Source organism: Cygnus olor, chromosome 9 (assembly GCF_009769625.2).
Source record: "Cygnus olor isolate bCygOlo1 chromosome 9, bCygOlo1.pri.v2, whole genome shotgun sequence".
In the NCBI taxonomy this organism is placed as follows: Eukaryota; Metazoa; Chordata; class Aves; order Anseriformes; family Anatidae; genus Cygnus; species Cygnus olor.
Window position 1 is genome coordinate 14,544,202 of NC_049177.1, and position 18,926 is coordinate 14,563,127.

An 18,926-nucleotide genomic window follows, 5' to 3' on the forward strand; every position below is an offset into this window, starting at 1 on the left:
ATCCGTCCTGCTGGGAGCTCTTCCATTTTGTGCAAAGTACTTAAACATTAAAATTTAACCAGAGAGTAAAAATGAGGCTGAGACTCATTCAGGGACTTAAACACAGGTCTCATGCCAGAGAATGCCTGTTAGCGCCTTTACTCTTGTGGTATTAGATAAAGGGGGAAGGGGATGGGCTCGAGGAGGGTGGTGCAGTCGGCTGTGCCTGAGGATGCAGCTTTGCATTTCCTTCCACTTCGACATCTTTGTTAGAAAAGCAAGTTAAGTCGAGCTCCTACATCCAACAAAACAGATCTTTCATTTTGGAAAGAACAAAGCAAAACAGTCTCGATTTGGCATATTTTGGCTGGATTGACATCATCTCTTAGTAGATGGCCAGTGTGTACTTACTGTCCTGGAGCTGGGAATTTTTCTGGGAAAAACCCTGTCTGCAGCCTACAACAGTTGGGCTGCGATGAAACCACTTGTTTAAGCCAGCAGAGAAACCAGCTGACACTGACTTACTCAGCAGCAAGCATATGCTTCTGTGATGGGAAGTAGGACCTGATTCTCCTCTGGCCGGTGGAGGGGTCACTGGGGCTGAAACCCTTTGCACCTTCAGCCCATCCACATCCACTGTCCCTGCCCGTGGCGGGGGATTTGGGCAGTGGAGGGGTGCGGGATGGGGGCTCCATCCTCGCACGGACGTGGGACAGCTCGGTGCAAAAGCGCTCGAGATGGGGGCTCCTAATGGGAGCACTTAGCTCACAACGTGAGCAGGTAACATAACGACTATGGCTTATTAAACAGCCTCACTAGAGGCAGGAAGGATGGGAGGCTGACTTGGTTTTGGTGCGCTACACTGTGTTTTTTTCCTCTCTGTTGAGCCAGCAGTAACGAGCTCCTATTTACTTTTGGTGGGTGGTCACAGAGCAGCAAACTCCCACCACACGAGGAAAATCTGTCATCCAGCCAGTGTGGCTGCCCCTCCTCGTGTAGCTGGCTAGTTTGCATTACGGAAGCAATGCATGTGACAAATTGTAAGCCTCACATGGTAAAATTGAATTTATCCCGGATTTTTGACCACTTAATTTGTGTTTGATCAGTGGGATGGCAGGGAGACTGCAGAGCTCTGTCAGGTGAAGTTATCTCATAGCCAAATTGTTTCTGCTTTTTCCTCATGTTTTCCTTTTCTTCCTCAGCATGGCTATAAAACGTTGCCGGGGTGGTAGGGGAGCTCCTAGCCCATGGCTGTCTCCTGCTATATGGGGCTGGGAAAGGACCCTGCTAAAGACAAGGAGTGATTCTCACCCACCAGAGTGTATGGCACATGTTTGGGAAGGGAGGAACATACGGGATTTAAAACAGAGGCGTTTTCAGGTGCCTGTAAATGCTTCAGAGGTCGTTTTTGGAGGTGTCTCACATCTGTTCCTTTTAGGAATTTTGCTCCCCGAATCCCACACAGTTGGACTCGCACAGCCTGATTCAGCGCTCAGTTACTTTGGCTTTACACCACTGTAATACCACCGGTTTAAATAGATCTTCATCGGCATAAGACTGGAACTAGATAATAGTGGATCAAATATAGAAACCAGGGTAGTTGGCTTCACAGGCAGGATAAGAAACGAGCAAATGCTTTGCAACATTGCTAGCAAGTTTTCTTCTAAATGAGTGGCATATTCAGAATAGTAAGGTGTCTAAAGACTTGAATTTGGCAGGTAACTTTCAGTGAAGCGGTGTTGCATAAATCTGGTACTTTATGCTGCACCAACTATGCATTGCATTTTACCTCCTTATCTGATATCCATTTTATTTGCCTTTATGTCTATATGAATATTTTACAACCACTCTTGAAAGGAATCACAGAAAGCTGTCTTATCTGCCAAGCATTCTTTTATTTACTCAGGGTTTAACAGGGACCGTGCAAATTGGGTCTCTTGCTACTTGCTGCATGTTTGGTATATCTAATAGTAATTATTATTTTCTTTGCAGAACCCCAGCTGAAAGGAATTGTGACAAGGTTATTCAGCCAGCAGGAATACTTCCTGCAGATGCACCCAGATGGTACAATTGATGGGACCAAGGACGAAAACAGCGACTACAGTAAGAAAAATTAGCCTGTTTTGCAACCCAATTACAATCAAATGCATCACCTAGTGGGTCTCACTTGTGAAGCTTCATTTTTGAAAAGATCAAATTAGGAAGAAGCCAGCTGTTTTCTGCACATTTTTTCCTATCTATACTTCCCCTTTAAATCTTGCCTGCATAATTTCATATGTTTCCTCTCCCATCTTGTTCCCTCCCGCCCCGATTCTGTAACTGCCATCTGGGTGGGGTGGAGAATAAAACCCATGATTTGAACTACTGCCAAAAGAGAAAGGAGATTATATTTATACACGTGCCACGTGGGCAAAGGATATGGGGAATTCTCTTTCCAAGGAGGAGATAATTGTTTTCACTATTTTATCCTGAAAAATTCAGCAAGCATCAGATTTTTCCAGGCTGGAGAAAACCAGCTGTTCACCCAAATCCCGTGCTTTGAGGCTACTCTTAAGGCTGAGGGTATTGAATGACCTTTCCAAATGATGTTTTCTTCCAAAACCCTATTGAAAGGGATTGGATTCATGCTGTCCATCACAGGTTACCAAAGTGCAGCAGAGCCATGTAGGTTTAAAAGTGATGCTCATGTGCTGGAGCCGTATTGGTTTAAATAAACACAAACCGATGTCCCTTTGGAAAATACATAGCTTTCTTGACACCAAAGCTCATAGAAATGTTTAAAAAAAAAAAAAAGGTGCAAGGTGTTTCCTACAGCATCTCTTCATTTCACAGGTGTCAGATGGATTCTTTTGAGAGGGCACCGAAGCTCAGGTCTTTTGCGCCACAAATTGCGTCAACAGATTAGGACTCAGGTCTTGAGTTGGGTCATCCTATGTTGGTGTGAAGCTCTCTGTGCCACTGGTGAAGGGACATCACATCTAGCCTGCCCAATGTGGAAGGTGTCTTCCCAGTCGTTACTAGGGATGAACAAAAGTTGATGTGTGTGGTAGAATTGATGGAAGCAAACTTCATGTACTTTGTGGAAGGAAGAACTTACTTAATTTGGAGACAAATCATGCTGTTCTATTTTACAGAAGCTCCTAGCTGGATTGAAGGCGTTGCTCCTTCAGGAAGGCAGGGTCTGGGCTGCAGGTGAGGGTTGTCTGCAGTGATGCAGCCCATGTAGCAAGATGTTGACATTGTCCTGTGAAGGTGCGCTGGGACAGGGGTGTAAGGTGGATGCAGCCCCATGTCTGTGGGGCTTGCTGCAGCCCCAGGGAGCTGGTGGGGTGCCATGGTGGGACAATGCGTGCATTTGGGCTGTTCTGCAGCAGCCTGCTCAGGTTTGGGGACCACATGCGGAGCAGCACACGAGAGGAGCTCTGAGAAAGCAGTGACTGAAATCATGAGAGGCTGGCAAAGCCCTTGTGAAACAACCCAAAAGACTGCGTTCACCAGAAACCTGGCCTGAAGCATGCTGTGTCAGGTCTTAGTCCTGCGGTTCACATGCTGGTGTTTAACAAATGAAAGGCCACGAATTACAATCACAACTCTAACTCATGTTGGAGCAGGAGAACCTGCAGCCAGCCTGCACGCACACCTCTGTGAAGGACTGAGCAGGCTTCTTCCTCCAAGAAGTCTGGCCTTGTGTTTTTGTCAGGCAGGCACCAACACATGATGAGCTCAGTTGGCTTTAGCGGGTGAGTAATGACCCAGTGCTGGGTGGTATTAGCTGCTTTTTTAGAAGGAAGAAGACATAGGATGTTCTCAATCTGCAAAAAATCCCATTGGAGGCCTATTTGTCAACGACATCTGAAGAGCTGCTAGAGATGACAGGGATTCATTACCCTCATCTATCAGTGAGGACTGAACAACAAAGTAATGGGCTTAAGTGGAAGCAGAGATGAATTTAGGTAAACAGCAGAGGGAAATAAAATGTAAAGACAATTCTGCAATATTTCAGGCTGGCACGGGAGGCAAGGGAAGCTGCTTCTGGCTGCACCTCAGTGGGTGCAGGAAGAACCTCCTGAGTCTGACATTGGCACCAAATCACCCAAACAGCTCTTATTTATCTCAAATGTCAGAGATCAGATCGGCGAGGTGCTGAGAACTTGGGAGCTACTTCCCCAGTCTCCTTAATTGGAAATAGATGGGCTGAAGGGCACTTCTAGAGCATAAATCCTCCTGGTGAGGTGGCAGCCCTGCCTTGGCAGCTTGGTGGGACAGGAGGCATCTAGCTGAAACGTGCCAAGCCAGTCACTCAAAGTCATGAGCTGTGCTGGAAAGTTTGGTGTGTATACAGGGGAGTGAAGTCTTTGAGAGAAGATACTGAGAGAAGAGGACAAATGTTTCCCCATCCCCTGACCTTAGGGAATATTAGAAGAGAAAAAAATCGAACATGATTATATTTGGCTCCTGAAAATGAAATTAAGAGTGTGCTTTATTCAGTTTTATTTAACTTTTGATCACTCACTCTCCTGTACAAATTTTCAGTTTAAGTCAATGTTTTATGTTATATGAAGCTTCCTGTTACACCTTCAAAACAAAATCACATCTTTCACTCTGGAAATATCAAAAAGGCATGCTATTTTTTCTTCCTTTTCCATTCCTCTAAACTTCTCAATTTTTGAGCAGAAAAAAAGTCAAAGCATACTCATCCAAGTAAACAGCTGCAGACTTCATTGATATTTTTTGTTTTAAAATATTTATCAAGAGGATTCCTGGCCAGCCATTCAGAAGTTCTGTGCAGTGTTTCTGTGGAAGGGCAAAACTCACGAAAAAGTAGATAACTGGTATTTCCCTGTCCCTGGGGAGGGGTTGGTTAATTTACATCCAGTGTAAGAAGGACACTCTTGATGGCCACAACATGGTCCTTGACACCCTGCATGGCCATCCATGTGTTCTTCCCTCAGAAGCTGTCTTAACACAGGTACGTGCCTGGTGAGCACTGTTCCATGCATCAGCTCTGCATGCTTTATCCACACCCTGACTATTCAAACTAGCATTACAACAGGAATCTTAATCTTTGTGGAATGTATTAGGTTGGTTTACTCTGGCAAGATAAACATTTAAAGTGAGACGCGACATGTCCCTTAGATACCTCTGATGAAATTAGAAGTTCTAATAAAAACCCAATTATTTATGTAAGAGGAACTGCTAATATTTAAGCAATTTAAAATGAATTATCTATCTGGTGCCCATTCCGTGTGTGTTCTTGAGAAGCTGATGACATTTATTTTCCACTTCTTCTCTCTTAAAGAAAAGGGGGGGGGGAACAGGAGCCAAGTTCTAATGGCATTTGAATGGGCATCCAGCCAGCTTCCCGCGAAACAGCTCTTGGGACATCTGTTCCTTCTACCATGTGGCTAAAGGCACGCCATCTTAATACAAGCATGAAGACAGCTTCTCTTCCTACTTGTGTTGGGATACACGAAGAATTTTCTTTCAATCTGAGCAGTTCCAGGGGTGTAAAAGGCCCTTGGTGGGTATAAATTAGTTTAGCTCCTCTGACTGATTTATATCAGCTAAGCATACGGACCACATCTTCTCTATGGCAGTTCTTGCCCTAGTCTTCCAGTTCTGTAATAAATTAGCTCAGATCCCTAGCCAAGTAAGCTTTCAGAGTTTAGAAATGCAATGCATCTGATAAATGGCCATAACATAACAATGAACAACATAACTCATGGCTACAGGGTTTAGAAATGGAGTATGATAAAAGTAGTATCATCAATGAGCAGGATGAGGTGTAAGTCTAGGAATGGGTGGAGGTGGGGAAATGTGATGAAGGCAAATTGGCAGACCTCAAACATCTTAATTCTTCTGTCTTCTGCATGAGAAACAAAAGAGCATGTCTGTCTTGTGCGGTTGTCTATAGCATAGAAGATTTACCATGTGCAACAGAAAGATTTAAAAGCATTAGATATTTTTTTTCATTTTTTTAACATCACACCCTGTGGACAGTCCTACCCTACCACAGCTAGTCCTCTTCCCCATCCCTAATTCTGGTATTTCAGGATTAGCAGAATTTTCAAAGCTTATAAGCTTTGGAATCTGCTCCAAAACAAGATGAAATACCCATTTAAATGCATGAAAACAGAGGCTTTAACTTATTCAAAGATATTTCCCATTTGGAATGCAGAAACAGTTCTGAGAGTTTGCAAAATTTTGATTGACCCCCAAATGCTTTTAATAGAAGAAAACATTTGCTTCCTAAAATGACTTTAGCTGCCAGTTACCTATGTCAGATGCGTGCCCTTCTGTTTGCCTGCCTACCCACTCGCTCCCCTGCTCTGCAGCATGTTGCAGGAGATGCTCTGCCATGCCTAAAAGCCATGACTGGGGCTGTCGCTGCCATGGTCTGCAGGAGGCTCCAAGGGAGCTTGGGAACCAGCAGTGTAGCGCAGAGCACAACAGGGTAGTTGCCGTGCTCCCTCAGCGTGCAGAAAAGAGAGGTTTGGAGAGGTGGGTGCTTCCAAGTGGAACTTCTCACCCCCTAATTCTGGGCATTATCACCCCGCTGCCTAATGAATGCTTTGAGGGGTCTGTCACAAGTTTTCTATGCAAGAAAAATTGGCTGTAGAGAATGAATGATGATGCCCATTCTGTTTCATTATTTGCAGTAATATGCTCTGTTTTTCAGTGTGGGGGTGGGGGTATGGAATTAGGGAAGGGGAATTACTTATAAATAGACTTGTTAATTACAGAGGATTTTAGACCTTCATGGTGGTGAGAGCTGATAGAAATATAAGTCTGCCTTGTTTAGTGAGCTGCTCAACAGCAGAACTGTGCTGTAACACAGCTCTTTGAAGTCAGGTAGCTACACTGCGGTGTGTTTATCTCCTCCTGGGACAGTTTCAGAGTAGTGCCATCCCTGACGCCACTCCTTGACAGACCAGTACCCACACTGGTCTTTGCCATATACTGTTGAAGTCCTTCCCTCACCTCCATTTTTTTTTTTTTACAGAAATACAGGCACTGGGTTTTGTGAGACTTAAGCACACACTAATGTTGCACTGAATATGGCGCTTAAAGGCAAGGTGTCTGGGGGTTGGGCTCGTTTCACCAGCCTTGATGTGCCTCCCTTCCGGGGAGCTGCCCGAGGGGAATCTTCCTTGAGAAAGGATGGAAAGGAAGGGGTGTTCATTCGAAACCAGAATTCATGAATCCCTTTATGGAGATGACCCTAAAACCAGCTTAGCCTGGGCACCTGACAGATATCTCAAGCAATGCTGCTTTCTGTTCCCTATGTTGTTTTTCAGGTTTTCCATCTGAAAAGGTATCCGTCTGTAACCTTTAAGCAACTCCACCGAGCGTTCTGTTCCTTTGTAATCAGGTTCCCATTATGCTACCCGTACCCTTTGAGTTCATTTTCCTCTTAGAAATCATGCAGTTCCTCAGACGTTGATGAAGCTCTTGTAGCCTGCGACACTGGCTGCAAGGAGCCAAGCACCATATCCCGAGCTCCTGGGACAGCATCCAGTTACCTCTCCACAAACTGAAGCACCAAGGGTCCTGCCACATCTGGAAGCTCTTGTCCTACAATTCTCAGTGGAAACAAAGCCCCGCTAATGTCTGAGCGTGTAGTCTATCAACACTCTCGGTCCTTTCCCCGTTAAGCTCATTGTGGTAGAAATGATAGCTCATTGCACCAAAGCCTGACCGTACATTAATGTGTTTACTCAGAGGAAAGGTCTTTCACTGAGACACAGGGTCTATTTGGAATCGAGCAGTGAGATAAATAATTGAGAGGAAGTGGCTGCAATGCTTTAATCGATAAGATTGCAGTAAAATTGAGTATTGAAAGGTCTTGTCTTCTTCCGTCGTGCCTAGTGCTGCTTCCAAATGTGGAGCAGAGCTCAGGACCAGGGCAGTATCACTTCCCGAGTGCCTTTATTCCTTTGATAGCGGGGACCACAGGGGCAGGCGCACAGATGAGTTACGGTGCCTCGTTCTGGCCGTGGTCCCTGTCTGTATGCTTTTAGCATATGGCAAATGCGAGAAAGTGTGGCTAGGCTTGAAACTGTTTCAGGGTAAACTAAACGAAGTGGTGTTGCTCATTTGCCACAGGCAAAGACGTGCACACGTGCATTACCACAGCGCAGCTGGCCCACAGGAAGCTGATAAGATACACTAGCCTGAGCACATGTACGAGCCCTTGGCATTGCAAAGGCTGTGATCAGACATCCTGATGGGTATATTTAGGCTTCTGGGAGGCAAACAAGCTCAGTACTTTTTAAAATCTGCTTTCAACATTGACCCTATGGCTGCAGGTCTTTCCTGTAGCTGGAAGCAAGACGTTTGTTTCCTGTTCGATATGGTTTGTACGGGCTGGCCGTGGGGCAAGAAGCAGCAGTGGCCCCACGGGGTGATGTCTGCCTAACCTTTGCTTTTCTTTTCCTTCCGCAGCCCTTTTCAATCTAATTCCTGTGGGTCTTCGTGTGGTGGCAATCCAAGGGGTGAAGGCAGGTCTGTACGTTGCCATGAACGCTGAGGGATATCTCTACAGCTCAGTGAGTACCTGGCACCTTTGGGCTCCTGGGATGGTTTGGTTTTGTAGGGGGAGGGATGAGACCCCACTGGGACTTGCAGCCAGCTTTTGTGAAAATGGTCATGTATCGGAAAGCCTTTAAAAGCAGGAGTGGTGGGAGCTGCTGCAAAGCCATGCAATATTCACTTTAAAGTGTCTCCACGGAGTTTCGTGGTAATATTTCCTGACCTGTGAAGATATACTTTGTGCTCCTTTGAGGAGTTACCTAATGTAGGTCACGTTGTAGAGGAGGCTATACAGTTTGCTGGTTATATTCTGGTTCCCTGTTTGTGAAATGAGATGGAGTGAATGGAATTGCTTCTGAATTGCACCCGGAAACTGTTGGGGGTGGTGCCCCAATGGGTCATACTCTGCTTCTGACTGCAGTGTAAATCCACAGTAATACACTGACTTCATTAAAATGGTTCTGGACTATTCTGTTGGCAGAGTGCTTCAGCAGAGCAGAATTACCCTGTATTTGTGTGGTCTTTTTAATGCACATAAAAGATAAGTGATGCATTTTTTTACTGACTAATTCCCCTATAACTTTCTTAGATGGCATGAAAGGGCATGAGGTTATTCATAAGATTCTCATTTGAAGTAAGTAATTGATTTTCACAGTGAATAATTGATTCAGTGATTTATTAAATATGGCAGCCCTTTGCCAGAATTTTTATGCTTCAAATAACTTTGCTCTAGTTCTACATAGTAAGAAGTGATAGTTAATAATACTCTGCTCATTTCTGTGGTTATGATATCTTTAAAACATATAGGCAAGATTTTAATCTCATCTCCATTTGTGTAAATTTACAGTATAATGATTCTGTTCTTGTCTCGGCATTTGCTGTGCTTTAAAAGCGTACGTGAGATCGGAGGTAGAACCACCGAAAGGATGACTATGTAGCATGGGGCAGAAATGCCCATTTCCCTAACTTGTCTGCTCTGTGCCTTCCTATAAACCTTTGGACCCAAGGAGATGCTGTACCATGTACTCAGCCAAAGCTGATGCTTATGCTAGCTCCTACACTAAGAGGAGGCTGCGGGCTCACAGTACTAGCAGTGTTGGGTTTCCTTTTGTCATTATAATTCCAGTAAGCGCGACGTACTGTCACATAAGGTGCAGCTTGAAAAAGGCACACCACTTTGTAGCTTGTAGCATAACAAAATGGTACCACCGAAACGCGTTACCACTTAGGATATGCATAAGCACACCAGGATAGATCCACCTCTCTAGCTTTGATTTATGTCTCTAATAGCTGTCAGTTAATTTTGCTTCAGGTTTCCTTGTGGGTGTTCTGTGCAGCAAGCTCTTGGTGGCTGTATTTTGAGGTGCTTCCCCTGCAAGGTCGCTGACAAGGGATCAAAATCTTTGCTATCATCGTGATCCAAGTAGCTTGAGATAAAAAAGGCTGAGTTGCACCTGTGTTTCCTGACCCATATCATCCATCTGCCTTCCTGGTCAGTTTTAAACCTCTCACATGGCTGGGATTTCCCCCTTTCCCATGGGAGGTAACAAAGCTCTCTCTCCCCAGCAGCTCAGGGTAGAAAATGGCAAGTCGATGTGTTAGTATGCCTGGCGAGATAGGTCTCAAAACTGGCTGCTTGTCAAAAAGAGACAGAGAGATCAATCTGGATCTCTGTGGATGCCAGACGCTTCCTGTTCTTTCATAGCCCAGTAAACATAAATGACTGCCTCTAAATAAATTACATTGGTTTACTAACAATGAAAATCTCCTTTTTTTGTAAAGCTATCAAGTCCTAAAGGTAGGTAGATCGAGGTACTACCAAGTGTGGTGTGGTACTGCATTATCAGGCTTGCTTCCCCGTAGGCACAGTGTCACAGGGGTCAGGACTGAAGTTTTGCCCTGTACCTGTGCAGTGCTGGGAACGAAGGGGTCCTGGCCCAGAACCAGGGCTCCTCGTGCCCCCAGTGCCCCTTACCTGAGCACTGCAGGAAAGCAGCGTGTGGCATTAGAGCCACAGCCAGCCGGGATGGGTCTTTTTCTGGCAGTGGGGGGTCAGCATTTTCTGAACAAATATTGCAAAGGAGAGAAAAGTGTGGGGCTCAGGCAAAAGAAGAAATGGAGAGTTGGAAGCATGATGTTTGACAGCTGAGATTAGAGACGATGCGGAGGAAAAGCTAGCTAGCACACAGCTAGCAGGTAGTGAGGCAAAGAAGATGGTAGGAGGGACGTACCAAGAGAATTTGTTAGCAGGAGGACCATGTGTCCAGGAAAGATATCTGCTATTTATATGAATTGTCCTAAAAGGCATCAAATCATACATGTATTGAAATGAAGGTGGTTTAATGGAGCCTGCTTATTCCCAGCAAATGTGCCTGACTTAAATGGGAGGGTTAATAAGGGATGTACCATGATGGCCAGTGTGGTTAGTGAAGTGAACCTCGTTGCATGCTATGGCTTGACGGCATTCAGCTCTGTCTGAACTAATAAGAGAGTAAAGCTGTTAATTTCATAAACATGATTTAAGGTTTCTGTTTGTAGTGGATGCTACTGGCCCATCCCTGCTCCAGGGAGATGGAGCTTCCTGGGCTGTCTTTTCTTCTTGTATTGACTGGTGGCTCTGTCTTACAACAGTAAATCGATAAATTCACTCTGCTTTGGAGCAGACCCCAAGGCAAGAAAGAAGAAAATTTGTGGATAAAGCCTGTTAGGAGCAGGGAGCACAGGTCAAACCCCTCATAGCACCAAAGACGGGATTAGACCAGGGTCCTATACAACAACTGGATGTGGCTCAGAAGATCTCAGCCTATCCAAGCAGTCTCTTTTGGATGCTGCAGCTTTCCTTGTGGGGCCGGGATCCCACTCCAAGCCAACATTTGGCCTGGCTGTGTCAGTCTCGAAGGCTGTGCCGGGGAATTGCTTTGGCAGGACCTGACAGCCTGCTCCTCTCTGGGGCGAGCAGGCTCCCGGCCACGCTGCCCAGACCCGGCTGCTGCTCACCCTGAAGGAGAAGGGGAACATCGTCCCCATTCCCTTGCTTAGCAGACCCTGAACTACAGCTTTGCTCTGTCTCAGGCCAGGTTCCTTTGCTGTTGTGCTTGTACCTGCTTTGTCCCCAACCTTTTCTGAGGAATTTTTGAAAAATGGGTCAATATTCCCCATAGCTACTGTTCACTCACGCAGATCCACTGATAAATGAACTTTTTCTGCTGCATGGCTGCCTCGCCTGCTGTCTGTCCCAGACTAGCCCTGCTAGGACTTGCTGTAACACCCTCAAGCCTGGGACTGCTTTCAGATAAAATGCAGCTGTCCGGGGAAATGGTTCTTTTTGTGTTTTTTTTCCTCCTTTTGAGCCCAGATTGTCTGTGTCTGTAGCTGAACACATCATCGCTGTGGGGTTTGGGTTTTTTTGGTGGTGTTTAATCTGCGTGTGCCAGCTGAGACCTTGGCTGACATCCTCTGCCCTGGATCAAACCAGAAGCTATTATCAGCCTGGTCTTGGAGATGGTTTGTGCCAGCTCCTTCTGAGTTTGGGCCAGTGTGCTCTTGAACAAATGCATTTAGCATAAGCAGCCCTTGGAAAAAGTCTTCCCAGTGCCAATCAGCACAGAAGCAGAGCTGAGTGGGATTTCGAAAGCCAGACTCAACAAAAAAGCTCTTTGCAGAAACATGCAGTACCCTCCTAGACCAAAGTGCTTGGCCACGTTGATACCTTTAACAGTGAGTTTCCTCATTTATTCTGCGTAGTTAGAGATGGGCAGGGACTGTGTGGGGTTGATTTGTTGCCTGAAGCCATCCCTAGATCCCCAGGCAGCTTTACAGGCCTAAATGCATTAGATGCCAAAGCTCGTTTGCTTGGGAAGCAGCTGTTTATGACTTTTGTGGGTTGTTTACTTACACTCGAGACCTGAGGTTTTTTCCAGACTAGCTTGCTTCTAACTCTGAAGTCTGCTGGGGAATTAGGTGCTGAGTAGGCAAGAAAACCATGTCTTGGTCTGAGGCACCTGGCTTTGCAGACAGCGGGATGCAAAAACACTGTCCTCACTGCGAGCTTGCAGAGTCATTGGTGATTTCCCATTGAGATCTGTTGTGGTATGGGGTGGCTGTAAATTCCCCGGTGGTGCACAAAGGTTTTTATCAGCACCTGTTTTTGGGAGCTAAGCAGCCCTCTTGAGGATCCCCTGTTAGCATTTGACACCAAAGCAGCAATATACAGAATGAATGAAGGGCAGGGTGTTACTTGCACTGCCTCAGCTCTTGGGAAGCTGAGACCAAAGGCTGGTTGTTGCAGAGGACAGGGAAACACAGAATAAAGAGGTACGTCCTGCTCCAGTGACTTTACAGCCTGATTGTAACAGAAGACACAGAACATGCTCTCCTGTCTACCTGTCTGGAGTTAATAGCTTCCCTACCAAATTAATTCCTGCTTTGGTGTAACCTTTCTCTGTGGAGTTGAAGCTTTCCCTTCGCTCCTGGCTCCCAGCTTTCCAGCTCGGCTCTCCATCACCCCTGTTGCATCTCACAGGAGCGTAGGGAAAGGATCGCATGAAAAATACTTTTTCTGAGGCGCAAGCCTGGTTCTCCAGGAGCAGATGCTCATCAGGGGTTAGTAGAGCCTCCCCAGACCCACCCAATCACTCCAAGTACACCGAAATTGCAGCTCTCCGTACAGTATGTATAATTCAGTGGTGCTGCAGCTGGGATGGGATTTGCCCCAAGTGCATAACGCTTCTCTTCTAAAATGTATTGCTCACACATATTCCTTGTTGTTTAACTCTGAGTTCTAATTATTTTTGAAACGGCAAATCGTGATACATAATTTATTGGAAAGGCTGAGAAAACCTTAGCAGAGATATGGAATACAGAGGGAAAAAAATGGGTCGCTTACGAGGGCTCAGTATGGTTTTACAGTATAAACCTGCGAGTTTGAAATGCTGAAATTAGGGCTTGAATCACTTCAAAGATTCCTGCTAATAAGGGAATGATTATGCACAATAAAAAAAAAATCTAAACAGCACTGAAAAAAAAACAAGTCATGTTAAGAGCTCAGTGTGTCTTTTCATTTTCCCTTTCTCTGCTTTTTATTCTGCTCTATCATTTTGCATAATAAACATGTCTTGCATAATAATAAACAAGCATCTGGGGAAGTATGTATATTAACTGTATTTTTTAATCTGCTTGTGATGCTGTAACTATTTCACTACAACTCCTCTAGGGTTGCTGCACTCTTATTTACATCATTTCAAGGTCAGGGGCTGGAATCAAAAACGCTGCATTCTCTCCCCTAATAGGCTTGCTTCTACTGATGCCATTTCTTTAATTCCTGTTTGACCTCCAGTCCTGCTAGCCGATGGAGTCAGAAGTGCAGATATGCCAGGCAGGTATCCTGGGTATCTCCTTTGTGCAGACTTTGCGAGCGAGCAGGCTAGCTGGGGGGATTCCCTGGTTTCCATGCCTCATTAGGGAGCCAGGTCAGCAGAGACAGAAAAATGTCTCCAAAGGCAAAGCACAGCGAGAGCCCAATTTAATGTACTTTTAATTTCCCTCCAGAGCATCCACTCTTCTTCACTGGTGGTTTAAGGGGGCTCGCTGAACGGAGGCATTAACTGGGAAAGCTCCTTCTGTCCCCAGGCTTAATTATAAGTATGGAGGGAGCGAAATGGAGGCGTGGGGCAAGCAGTTGTGCTGAGGAGAGCCAACCCCTGGGAGGAGATTTCTGCCTTGCATCAAATGTTCCTAAAATACAGCTGATGAGTGCCCTGGCACACCACCCTGGTAGCTTGGAAACTTGTAAACACAGCTATCAATAGCAAAGTGGTCACTTTTCCCCCTTTAGGTGCTTCCACCCTCATGGCTTGGCTGCCCCCTTCTCTCCAAAGCTTTCCTTGTGCCCTGGCAGTACAAGCTCCCTGTCCCCCGTGTGAGTGGTTGGGCGCAGGGGTTTTTCACGATGCTACAAGAGCAGACGTGGCAATGTGATCGACATGTGCCAGAAACAGGTCTGACCTCACTTGGCAGGACCTCCTGGGCTGCTCGTCAGCCCCAGAGGGCTGGCAGGAGAGCTGGGGTGCTGTCGTACTGTGGCTTTGTGGGCACGTTTCCCACTTGGCACATTCCTGAGGGACCTGCGTCCCCAGGACATCCCTAGCACAGCACCACAGCGAGGCTCCCAGCGGGACGGTGCTACTCTGCTCCTTGTCAGCGTCACAGGTGGATTGGGTCAGACCTGGGCTTCCTCTGTTCAAGCACGAAACTGTTCGGAGGCCAGAATCAGTAACAGCAGGACATAATCCCTTGTTTTTGCTAGCTTATGTAAGAACAGTGCAAATTATAAAGAACGAGTGTGCTTCAATAACAAGCGCCTTCTCTGAGCCTGGGTTGCGCAGGATGTTTAGAAGTGTGTTATGCTCCATGTAATGCCATCCAGAGGAGAGGGAATGGGACATTTCCCCTTGTAAGCAGTGGTCTGTCAGTATTGGGACGCATTACGAGCTTTTGCTGAAATTTCATTTTGGAAGAAAATCAGGGAAAAACACTCCAGTGGTGCTGACTCATCTCATTTTGACACTTCCCCAAAGAAATGTTACAGATTCCCATTTTGAAAGAACTTCAGAGTGTTTTATATTGCTTTACCGTTCCTAATAAAATCAGAACAAAATGTTGAGATTTTGGTGGAGCATTTTGATCCCACATGACTTCCTGCAAGCGTGAAGGGGGCAGGAGGGCAAGGTGCTGGTGGGGGGGATTGCTCCACATTGTAAGGGAGGCAAGATGAGGAATCTCAAAGATAAATCGCAGTCAGGGCTACCATCTTCTGCACAGCCTTCTTGCTGCTGATTTCCTTGAGTCCAAGCTTTAACCTTTGATCAGTAGGCAGGCAAGTCTTTGGAACAGGTCCCCAGCAGCAGTAGCATTGCATACAGCTTGCCCATTTTTCTCCTGTGCGTGGTGTGCGATCAATTAACCACTGCAGGGGAAACAATGAGGTCGAAGCAGAACAGAACGGTCGATGCAATCCGATCTTCAAGTCGGATTTTGGAAGGGAACTCTAGAAAATGTCTGGACGGAGAATCGGGTGGCATGCAGGGAAGCCCTAGTTAGCAGAGGTGACTTGAGCGGAGCAGACTGAAGCAGCTCCTCCAGCTGCGGTGCACAGGGGATAACGCTGCCGCAGATGTGGACCGCTGGTGGCAGGGATGTCTGCATTGTTCTTGTGGATAACCGAGTCTTATCAGGATGAACCTGGGTAACTGGGGTTTTTGAGTAGTGTTTTGAGGAAGGATATTTTTTTCTGGATGGGCAGGGTAATGTTTTCCTCTGTAGGCAGACAGCATTCATTAAAAATCATGGGCCCAGGCTGCGGCAGGTGTTCCACCTCGCTGTGGAGTTGGCGTGGCAGAACGTCCCCAAGGGTTGCTCAGGGTTATGCTGTGTTTGCTTCCCGAGTTGTATTTTCAATGTCCACTCATGAGAGATGCTTTTATGTGCCTGTGGCACAGGCACTAGTCTGCAAGAAAGTAAGCTGGGAACTGCCAGACTCATTACATTCAGACCAACCCACCCTGTCAGGAGCTCGGGGTCCACAAAACAAACAGCATTACGGTGCGTCAAAATGCAACGGTGTCAGGCCTGCTAAACGGAGCTGACAGGTCACGGGAAGAACTGCCTTGCTTTCCATCTCCTCCTGGGTAGCCTGCGGCTGCGGGGACTGAGCTGGGCAGGTAACTGTTCTGGCCCACCGTGGCTTCAATGGCAAGAGCAGCTCTGGGTTTTGTTGGTGCTGGCACACTTCTCCAGCCCCCACGGTCGCTCTGGAGAGCTGGTGGCAGCACAATTCCCTTTCCTTGCCTTCCCTTTGCATCCTGCTGCCTGGGTGATGCAGGAGCAGCCAGGAACTGAGCTCTTCTCCCTGGGCTATCAGTTTGCTTTGCCTCAAACTCGCCAGCTTGCTTTGCTTTTTAATGCCATTTATCCTGTGTCTGTTTTGCCCATAAATAGGGACATTGTCTCTTTTCCACAAGCAAAATCTCGACAAATCTCCAGCGTGTCAAAGGTGACAGTGGGATTATTAACATTTTATTTTGTGGTGGAGGGAGGATAAATATTGTCCTTCCTGGCAGGTTTTGAGCGAGGACGTGTTTGGCTGAGGTCAGGCGTGTGTTAATGAACTGATTCGAATCTCCTTTCTGATAGCACCAAAGTCAAATATAGAATGGATAAAACTAGTGAATGGCATGCCTCTGCCAAACAGTGACTAATGGCTCTGGAGGCGAAGGCAGGAGATACGACAGTCATAGACAGGCTGAAAAACCCAAGAAGAAACCTTACTGAGTGTGTGCATGTAATTAGAACTGGGAGCCAAGCGACAGAAAACTTTTTAAGTGGGGAACGTGGTTGGATTGTAATGCAGTTTACCAGGGGAAAGGAAGAGAAGCGCAAAATACTTGGGCTGTTTCAGGGCAGGCTGGTTGGATCAGTGGGGGATGTAGTATGCTGCAGCAGAAAGGGTGGGGTGGGAGCCTGAACCATCCCTGGCTGTGCTGTGAAAACGTACCGTCGTGACTTGGAAGGCAGAAATTATTTTCTTGAAGTCTCTGGATCATGGGAGCTGAGTTCAGGTCCCTTAGCTTTTTGTTACCAAGTCCCAAGACATAGGGCTGGCTCCTGGTGCCCACAGTTGCATGGTGCAGTGCCACACTCTGCCAGGAGCCTCCTGAAGCTGGGGGAGCGAAGGTGCTCAGCTGGGGTTAGGAGCATGGCCGGGGGCCTGGGATGGGCTCAGCAAGGCGGTGGAAATGCTCCCGGGTGCTCGGCTGAAGCTGTGCTCCCAGCTCTCCCTTGCAGCAGGGATGTGGGCTCTGGGGATCACCCTCTGCTTTCGGCTGCATATTCTCGCACCTCTCCTGAAAGCGCCACTCCCCGCCGCAAGGGAAGCTCCCCGTCTACCCGCTTTCTCTCTAAGCCAATTCCTCCGTGACGATGCGAGCGGGGTGGAAGGGATCTGTGTGTGCTGCCGGCAGCCCCTCGCTGCTGTGCTGTGTTGCGTGCTGGCGGCGTGCTCGGCTCTGCAGAGCGCGTGGGATGGCCACAGCGCGCTCCTTCCACGGCGCTTGCAAGCTGTGCAGCCTCCACGCTCACTGGTGGGGAGGAGCAGCGAGGCACCTTGCCCACAGCACTGCCCAGGGGCATCCTGGCAGCAGGCAGGATGCGACCCGCTCCCGTCCCTCCTGAACCATGCCCATGCATCTGGCCTCGGGGTGCCTGGTTCACCAAAGAGGCCCTGCAAGGGCTTTTCTGGATGTGCTGGTGAGGGCTGAGCCCAGATCTGGCCCTGTGTCAGTGACTGTCAGAACAGCAGTGAGCATCAAAGGCAGAGCCCGTCGTCTCCCACCCGCTGGATCCACTGACAAAGGATCTGACTTTGTTTTATAAATATTTCTGACCCTTGCGGAAGGCTCAACATGTAAGCCCTGAGTAGAGGGAGGGGGTTTGTTTGTTTCTTTGTGTTTTTGTTTTTTTTTTAATTTTTTTGGTTGTGTATTCCTGGGGTATTTAATTATATTATCCAACTTGTAAATTTTGAGGGGATGAATAAACTAAGTAGAATCTGGACTTAAAATAGCTTTTTAAAAATACTCTGCTGCAAAGCTTTTTCTTGTTATTTTTTTTCTCTGTAATGGTACAGGAGACTTGAGAGCAGGGCAGACAGAATATTGAGACATAGGATTAGGAGAAAATGAGAGATTTTGAAAATTCGCATAGTAAAAGGCAAGCCATGGCCTATTTTTTGTCAAAAACAGGAGGAGAAAATCATGGCTTTACTGAACACAGCCCAGGCAAGATGGTTCAGAGCAGAGTTAGGAATCTGGAATCCTGGCTTGGTCCTTATGTTCCAAGCTAAAATGAAGTTTCTCTGCTGCACCAGCACTCATCTGTAGACTTCCCAGGACTCGAAAACCAAGTAATCGCGGTTGCAATCATACCCATTAGTCCCTGTATGGTGTACCATTCCCCCTTCTGCCTGCAATTAGGCTACGTGTTTGATCTTTTATTCTTGTGACTAATTTCACTTACTTGCGGTATTTCTGTTCTTTAGTTACATCATCCAAAGGCTTCTGCTGCTCACCTTGTTGCCGCCTTTGTTTTTCCTGTTCCTTAACCACTTTTCACTAATCTTCTATCAGTGTGGTTTTGGACTACATACTGAAACGATTCATCTCGGTGGATGGACACTTGTAGGCCTTCCCTCTAGCTTTTGCAGGACTAAAAAGGGGATCTTTTTTCCCCACTGACACACTACTGATCCCATCCTATGATGACTGGAGGGAAATGCACTCTGTGGAAAAGCCCAACAAGCCTTAAAACTTTTAAATTAAATTAATTATCCCTCTCTGACATTGATAAATATCCCTCCACAC

The 18,926-nt window shown here is 46.7% G+C and overlaps 1 protein-coding gene across 7 annotated transcripts in view; it reads left to right on the forward strand.

Annotated features, from left to right (window-relative positions):
• FGF12 (fibroblast growth factor 12) overlaps positions 1–18,926 on the forward strand; it is a 227,673-nt gene that overhangs the window by 149,682 nt on the left and 59,065 nt on the right. For all 7 annotated transcript variants that reach the window (XM_040567582.1, XM_040567583.1, XM_040567581.1 and 4 more), the window contains 2 exons: positions 1,972–2,082; positions 8,425–8,528. In XM_040567582.1, coding sequence (XP_040423516.1) covers positions 1,972–2,082; positions 8,425–8,528 — 215 coding nt within the window. The remainder of the gene's footprint in view (positions 1–1,971; positions 2,083–8,424; positions 8,529–18,926) is intronic.